A 9,075-nucleotide genomic window follows, 5' to 3' on the forward strand; every position below is an offset into this window, starting at 1 on the left:
CCAATATTCCTTGAAGAAAAAAAACTTGAAAACCATCCGGCCCAGGAGCTTTGAATGAGCTCATATTATCCAGAGCTTCTTTAACCTCCAACATTGTTACTGGTTTAGACAAATTATCACAAGCATCCTGGCTAAGAGATGGCATAGGAATTTTTCCCATGCAATTAACCTCAACAGGCTCAGTAGAACAAAAAATATTTTTGAAGAAATGAACAACCTCCCTTTGCAAAACTTCCGGATCATCAGACCAAGACCCATCACTGACTAGCAACCCATGAACCTTGTTAGATTTTCTTCTAAGGATGGTTTGCATATGGAAAAAGCTATTATTTCTATCACCATACCGAACCCATTGATCCCTTGACTTCTGGTACCAAAGCAATTCTTCCTGGGCCAAAACTATATTATACTCAGCTCTCAATTCTTCCTCTTTGTGCTTCAGAATCGGATTATCGTCAGCTTCCATTTTCTGTTGAATACGATTCAAATAACCCTCCAATTCCCTCTTTTTAATAAAAATATTGCCGAAGACCGTAGAGTTGAATTCCAACGAAGCTTCTTGGACCCCCAACAACTTCCTATGGATGCCAAAGTCTGTACTATCCCAAGATTTCTGAACAATGGCCTTGTAATCAGGATGCGTTGCCCATGCCGCTTGGAATCTAAAAGGCCGGTTTCCTTTCTTGATAGGAACTCCTTGACATCGGATAAGTAGGGGACAATGATCAGAGTGGGAACGACTGAGAACTTCAACAAAAGCTTCTGGAAAAAGAAGGCGCCATTCTGTAGTACAACAAGCTCTATCCAATCTCTTTGCAATTTCTTTGTTTCCTTGAATTTTACGGAACCAAGTAAACCGTCTTCCAGAGGTTGTTAGATCAAAAAGACCACAAGAATCTAGAGTACTTGCAAAGATACTACTGCGATTTGAATAGAAATTACCCCCCTTCACCTCATGAACACTCAAAATATCATTAAAATCTCCAACCACCACCCACGGGTCCTGAATGCACAAACCAATATCAAGCAGATGACTCCATAATTCTACTCTATTAGTGGCTTGAGGGCTACCATAAACCGCACTGCAGATCCATCTTCGCCCACCACCATCAATTTCCAAAGTTACACATTGATTCATAGCCCAAAGAATTTTACAAGAAAATTTTAAATTAGCAGAGAGGAACCAAATTCCTCCCTTGTGTCCAACAGCATCTACAATCCCTACAGGATAATAGCCTAATCTCTCCCAAAATTCTTTCATAGTTTCAAACCCAATATGAGTTTCCACCAAAATAAAAAAAGTTGGTTGAAATTTTCGTACCAACTCCTTACAGTGTACCCGAGACATCTTATTTGACGCCCCCTAACATTCCAACTAATAATATTTAAATGGTCACAATCCATAAAAAATAAATTAAATAATTGGAATGTTTAATCATTCTACCTCACGTTGATGGACCTCTGTCTCCAAGTGTCTCTTTGTGGACTTGCACTGCAGAACCATCATTCTTCTGTTGAGGTTGGGTCTCCAAGTATGTTGTTGCACTAACTTTATCAAGCTCTTTTTGTACTCGAGAATCCATTGACAATGCTTCAGTAGGTGAGTTTTGAAGCGAAATAGGACGCTGTCTTTTGTGCCCTGCTTTAAAAAAGGGAGTACTCTGATCCTTGAAAGCCACCTGAGTTGTTCCCAAAGAGCCAAGCGTGGATGGAGGATCTTTCTTTTCCTTAGGCCCCACCTTTGCATTTGATAAGGGCTTCACCTTTGCATTTGATGAGGATCCAGCATGCATGTTATTAGACCCAAAAGAAAATTTTTTACTTACCAAATTGAAGCATATTGCTACATTGGCTTTTTTTGGCACCACATTGTGGCCTTTACCCACTTTTTCCTTGCCTTTTCTACTAACTGTAACCCATTCACCCTCTTTTACACGAGTATCCCTTTCCATACGTGAGTCTTGCAAATTATCATGCACAAAATCTGCTGCACCATGCTTCTCCATAATTGGAATTGAGTTGGCATTAATTTCAAATTCAAAAGATAAATTTTGATTTTTTACTGGGATTTGACTATCTTCCACCGTTTTCTCGTTGTTATCTACAGGAAAAAGTGACGGCAAATTTTTCTCCTTCACCATGCTTTCCTTCCCAATGCCATTGTTGTTCTCTTTCACACATTCTCTTGTGACATGCCCAAAGCAGCTACATTTTTCACAAATTAAATTCAAGTGCTCATATTCTATGTCATACATATGACCATCAACTTGAATTTTTTTTATAACTGGAAGTCCCAAGTTAATTTGCACACATGCTCTAGCATACTTTCCCCTCTCTGCAGACTTGGTGGCTAAGTCGATGCGGATCGGTTTGCCAACAACTGACGCAATCATTTTCATGGCTCTCTCTTGATAATAGTTAATGTTTAAACCTGTGATTCTTATCCAAACCATGGTAGACCCAAAAGTGTTTTCACAAGGTCTGAATGAAGAACTCCAAGGTTTAACCGCAACATAACTTCCAGTAATCATCCACGGTCCTCCAAGGAGAACTTTCTCTCTATCCTCCAAGAGATCAAATTTGACTAAGAAATAGCCAAAACCGACATCTAGTACCTCATATCCTCCTTTGGTTCTCCAGACGCCTTTAAGCCTGTGCGTGATCGTTGTATAGCTAAAATTTTTTCTAAGAACTTTGACCACGATGGCATCTTTGTAGGGCTCTGCCAATATCTCTTTTGCTTCCTCAGTGAACGTCACAGTTAGTATCTCCGAATCACCTTGCTTACCAACTACGGTAGCCATCTTATCCCCATCAAGAGAATCAGCAACCTCCAAAGCTCTCCTTGCTGAGGCACCAACAACTTTATCTCTGAACGATATTCGCTGACTTTGAGTCTTGTTACCATCTCCTTTAATCCTCTCCTTTTCACCTGATGCATGCCCCCCTCCGCTCTCCCTTTATTGCTTCCGCCGACATGGCCGGCTGCCTCGCTATGTGCCACCCTCGAAGACTCTCCCCCGCTCTCCCCACTCTCCATCTCTCTCGTACTAGGGTTTGTTTTTTGTTTAGTCGATAAGTATGCTGATGATTAGATAGACAGTTGCGTTAGGTAGATAACGAAAAACCTGAATAAGGTAAATAATAGATTGAAAATTTGGCCTGTTGAAAAAAAAAACTCCACCTAAATTATCCAACTAAAAAATCTTATTTAATAATTCAAAAGTTTTAACCATTCATTATATTTTAATTTATCAAAACACTAACTTTTTTCCCAAACCTTTTACTGTTGTTGCTGTCGCTTGGTCTCCAACTAGTCCCATCGTCACTGCCGAGATCCTCTTCATCGTCGTTGGTTTGTCAACAAGGACTCTCATCGGCATTGCTCTCCTCCAAACCGAAAACAAACGGTGCCGTTGGGTTCTTCCTCGCCGTTACTGCTTGGCTTGCCACACACCGTCACCGACGTCGGTCATTCTTAGTAAAAATAACCATCCAATTAAGGATAAAAATAATCATCCGCATATCCAGTGAATTAAACATCTAGCATATTTTATTTGCGTATAACTAAACCCAATCCAATCAAATAACCATCCACATAAGAATTAAAATAACCATCCGCACACCTATTAAAATGATCATTTAAACTAGCCATGATTAAATACCAAAACTTGAACTCAGGGAGGCGGCGAACAGAGGGACGAACTCATCGAAGCCCCTAGTGGGGAGTGTGGCACCATCGTAGAGTTTCTGAATTTCGGGATCAACCTGAGGGAAAGGAAGTCGATGAGGAGGTTGAACATATAAATTCTGAGGCCGTAGGAGATGATATAGAAGCCTTGGATTAAGTATACACACAAAACGTAGATACAAGCGATGATTAAGTAACCAATCCAACGGCGGAGCATGTGTGGCATGGTCTTGTCAAAAAAAATGTTGGTACTATTGTAACATCGTGAATTTTCATCGCGATATGGCACCATTCAGTGAGAAATAGTTGGCGGAGGTGGAAGAGATCGATGCCAGTGAGGAGTGTAAAACGACATTATTATTCGAGTTGGAATAGAGCCTGTTGCGATGGTGTCAAAATCTTTGCGGTAACGATGACGACGGTTGTGGGAGAAACTGACGCCATTAAAAGAAATTGGAGTACAAAATATATAATATGTAAATGTGTAACTATACGTAGTGATTTAGGTGCTAATTTTAATATTTTTAAATTTTAAAATTTAATAATAATTATTTAATTAATTAAAAATCTAATTTTTAATTTATCTTTTTTTTAAACTGTTATGTTATTCATTATATACATTGTTCCCTATAATTTTTTATATATATGAGACACGTACGAATGATGAGTACAAATAATATATAGGGTTTTTTCCAATAATAAAATAAAAAATATTATATTTTTGGACTTTAATTTTTTAAATATATTTTTTTTACATTTAAGTAAGTTGGCCGGACTCCGGCGAACTCTATAAAAAATTGGCAAGTTTGCCTTATTCTCAGCGAATTTTTATAGAGTTCGCCTAACCCCGGCGAACTCCACTCAAGTTTTTTTTGAAACATGCACTTTTAATCTATATCGTTGTCTAGAAAATAGTATATAGATTTACAAACAGTATATAAGAGTACACAAAATACAATACATAGACAACAAACATAGCTTCTTCAAGGATTTTTTTAATTATAAATTAAAAAAACATATGCCATATTTAACAATGGCAACCATTGTTATCGTCTCTAAAAATACATAGGTACACCGGAATAAGCCATATTTAACAAGAAATTTTTTAATTATAAATTAAAAAAAAAACTATTTCCCAAAAATAATCTACTTCAAATATATCAGATTGAAAAGTTAACAATGGTAACCATTATCATCGTTTCCAGAATACATAAGAGTACACAGAAATAACAATCCTTGTTATCTTTGGGAATTAGTTTTTTTTTTAATTTATAATTAAAAAAATTCTTGTTAAATATGGCTTATTCCGGTGTACCTATGTATTTTTAGAGACCATAACAATGGTTGTTATTGTTAAATATGGCTTATTTTTTTAATTTATAATTAAAAAAATTCTTGAAGAAGCCATGCTTGTTGTCAGTGTATATTTTTGTGTACTCCTATATACTGTTTGTAGATCTATATACTATTTTCTAGACAATGTTATGGATTAAAACTGCGTGCTTCAAAAAACTTGAGTGGAGTTCGCCGGAGGTTAGGCGAACTCTATTAAATTTATGGAATTCGTCAGGGCAAGGCGAACTTGTCAATTTTTATAAAGTTCATCGAGATCCGACGAACTTGCTTAAATGCAAAAAAAAAAAAAATCGTATTTGAAAAATTAAAGTCCAAAAAATATGTTTAGGAAAATAATAATTTTTTTTTATTTTATTATAGAAAAAAATCCATAATATATATGTATATATTTTGAAGACATTTGATTAACACATATTGATTAATATGATCATCATTATTAATCAAATCAAATCCAAGCTTTGGTTGATGAAGGGTGGCAAATGGTGGTTTGCACCCCCAACACCAAGGAAATCCCTAGTTTGCCCTCCTCCACTCTCCTCATTCGGCATTACATGTCTCCTCTTTGAAGGGAGCATTTGTGACAATTCATTGTTCTCTGGCTCTGTATTAATAGTATTACTACTACTTGTTAGCACCAAACTTGAACCATACACCCCACAAAACTTATTGTTATTCCCATCTTGCCCTTGACCACTACCATTGCTGCATTTCAACCCTAATGCCTCCAAGAATGATGATGGATCACTTGAGGTTGCACCAACTTGAGCGGCTTTCTGCAACAATGCCGTCGCCGACATGTTTGCCGACGAAGAAGAAGCACATGTTTGATGGGGTTGATGTTGTGAGCTATACAATGAAGGAACACTAACAATGCTTCCTAGTATTGGAAGCGATGTAGTAGTAGTACTAGTAATAGTAGTATCGCTACTTAGATCTTGGCTTGGATTGGTCGAAATTTTCGATCCGAATACCCAGTTCAGATGGTAATTATTGTTATTAGTGGCCATCGTTGCTTCTTGACGATGATGATGATGATGGTCCATCCAAAGGGATAATCCTCTTGTTGTTGTTTGGTTATTTCTGGCTTCTTCAGGGAATGGAATTGGCTTATTGCAAATTGAAGCAAATTGGGTTGCCATGTTATTATTATTATTATGATGAGGGGCCATGGAGGTTCCTATCATGTTATTGTAACCAATAATGTTATTGCTATTATTATTAGCCCCTAATGTTGAGTTGTTTATGCTTGATGCTGCATTTACCCTAGCTGTTTCTTCTGCCAATGCATCACAAAATGCCCTGTGAGTTATGAAGCTATCCCTCCTGCAAATAATAGCAATACTAACATTAATGATAGAGATTATTGCAGTCACATTTAGTCAATATTATAATAAGTTACTAAATAAATTTATTAGAAAGCTCACTAAAAATAAACTTTTGTTAAATTTAAATTTCGAATTTTTTTAATTGAATTTTGGTAGCTCTTATTTTTAAGAGTTTTAGATTTTTTTTTAATATATTAAATGCGATGTGAAATATTGACTCTTTCTATATTTTTTGTTGGTTATGATTATGTGAAAACAAATAAGATTTTTTTCTAGGAGAGGCATGTAACCTATAAAGTATGGACATTTTATTGATTTGTTGTGTCCGCGTGTCGGACACATTTCGAACAGGACACTTATTGACACTCGTCAGACATGCGTGTCTATTGTATCGTACTATGTCTTAAAAAAAATAAAAAAAATTTTTCCGGACACGTTTAGACACACTAAAATACTATCATGTGTCAGCGTGTCCAATTTTATTCTTAACATATATTTTTGAAATAAATTTACATATAGTATATAATATTATTTATTAAAACAAAAAATATTTTAAATATTTAATATAATTAAAATAAAATATAAAAAAAATTAAAAAAATTAATTTATATTTTAATATCAATAAAATATCAAAATATTATTACAATTTATCTAAAAATTATTTTATATTTTATATATATACATATCTTATATCTTATAAAATTTTAAAATTTAAGTATTGGCGTGTTCCGTATCGTCTGGTATCCCGTGTTCATAGCAGATAACAAATCTAACTCGAGTGTTTAGCAAAAATTTCCAAATGGCACTTATTAATTACTTGATATAGCAAGACTACGGCATTGATTAGTATCAAACAAAACTTAAACACATTCTCACATACATATATATAAGGTAATAAGCTAAGGTTAAGTAAGATAATTCCAAACCGTGATCTTTTGTCGTCTAGGACTATAGGATCATCACAAAAGAAGCTAAGCCTTATCAAAGAGAGAAAAAAAAGAAGACTTGTGTATGTGTGTGGCATCTTTCAAGCCCTTTAATTTGTTTGAACTACAAAGACTCTTCTACCTTTTTTCACTCTTAAAAGCCAAATAGAGCAATATAGACAGCAGGCACCCACAACTCATAAAACCACATATCTAGTACACACAAGAAACGACAAAGAAACGCATAGATAAAGAGAAAGAGAACATCGTTTTTCACACTCTACTTAGATACTAGTTTAACTAGAAAAGATAACACTAATGGTATATCTCTAATACTAAATCGGATATCTTTAAACTTTCATTGTATATATTGTACCAATATTTCATTACTTTCTCATTAAATTATTTAACAGTTTTTAAATTAGACGTGAGTTTTTAATGATAAACAAGGATAAAAACACAATTACAAACACAACCTTATTTAAAAGGATTAGGGTTAGTTAATTACCGTGAAAAGATGGTTCCACAATCACACTTGTATTCTCTTGTACCACAGGTTTTGGAGTGGGCTTTCCAATCGGACTGAACCGCGTAACGCTTCGAGCATTTGTCGCACTTCCACTTCTTCTCGCCGTGCTTCCGGCAAAAGTGCTTCTTGATTCCGGTCAAGTCTCCCAAAGCCCTTGAAGGGTGGTTGTGGACACATGTTTTCTCCGGACACACGTATACACGCTTCTTTGGTTCTTTATTTGTTCTTTGTTTTAGCTTCCATGGAAGGTTGTGTCCTCTTCTATGGAGTTGAAGGTTTTGATCCCTTTGGAAACCCTTCCCACAGGTTTCACACAAGAACCTGTTTGTAGCCATTAGAGTCTTTGGTGATAAGGCTATTACTTCCGCTTCCGGATCTGATCATCAGTATAGATGATAAAAAAATCACTCTTATTCCGCGTTAACACGGGATTCGAAAAAGCACAATATCCAAAAAATTGAATGTATCTTAATAACTATATCAGTAACTGTTTTTACAGTTTGAATTCGTGACCTTTAGACAATTCAACCGTTGTTCTAAGGCTCACCTTCACTCGTGAATCATGATATAAAAAGAAAAACAAAAGAAGCTATATACATGCCTGGGTTTCCTGGGAGGTTTCTCTTCCTCTTCAAAGAAGGAGGAGGAGGAGTAGTAGTTGGATTCTGATTCTGATGATGAGGGAAACCGTTTGAGAGTTCTCCATGATCCATATTTTCAAGGATCAGCATCTCTCTTGTATAGTAGTTTGTTTATGTTGAGTTCTGAGTATGTATGAGTTAGTTTAGAATATATGCATATGAATATATATGAGGCTGCAACCCTAAAGTAAGTTAACTTGATGAAGTGATGATATATGAAACAAGATGGGATCTCTGAATTGTGTCTCTCGCTCTCTCTCTTACAAATATTTGTTATCTACTTTTTAGGTGGAATAAAATAAACCAAGATGCTATGGGAGGCAGTGAAAAGTTAATTAATTAATTAATTAAAATTTAAAGAAGGGAGTGATAGAGAAGATGATAAAGGAGGGGGGCAAATAATGGGAAAGAGAAAGAGGGGGAAGGTGAAGCAAAGGTGTATGATGACACATATGATGAGGGAAGAAAGTTAATCTCCATTTTGGAATGATTATCCCATAATTTGTGTTGTTTGTTGCTTTTTTTTTTTGTTTTTGTTTTCTTTAATTCTTTAATCCTTTCGCATCCAATAAGCCATTTTCATAGATTTTTAATCTATTCTTATATA

The 9,075-nt window shown here is 35.5% G+C and overlaps 1 protein-coding gene across 1 annotated transcript; it reads right to left on the reverse strand.

The window, feature by feature from the left end:
- Positions 1-5,409: 5,409 nt before the first annotated feature.
- On the reverse strand, positions 5,410-8,722 carry LOC112767274 (zinc finger protein MAGPIE). The gene is made up of 3 exons (XM_072222801.1): positions 8,429-8,722; positions 7,807-8,203; positions 5,410-6,370 (listed from the first exon to the last, which is right to left on the reverse strand). The coding sequence occupies exons 1-3, from the start codon at positions 8,556-8,558 to the stop codon at positions 5,488-5,490; spliced, it is 1,410 nt and encodes a 469-aa protein (XP_072078902.1). The 5' UTR covers positions 8,559-8,722; the 3' UTR covers positions 5,410-5,487.
- Between the last annotated feature and the right edge of the window lie 353 nt (positions 8,723-9,075).

The sequence above is a fragment of the Arachis hypogaea genome, chromosome 17 (assembly GCF_003086295.3).
Source record: "Arachis hypogaea cultivar Tifrunner chromosome 17, arahy.Tifrunner.gnm2.J5K5, whole genome shotgun sequence".
NCBI classification, from domain to species: Eukaryota; Viridiplantae; Streptophyta; class Magnoliopsida; order Fabales; family Fabaceae; genus Arachis; species Arachis hypogaea.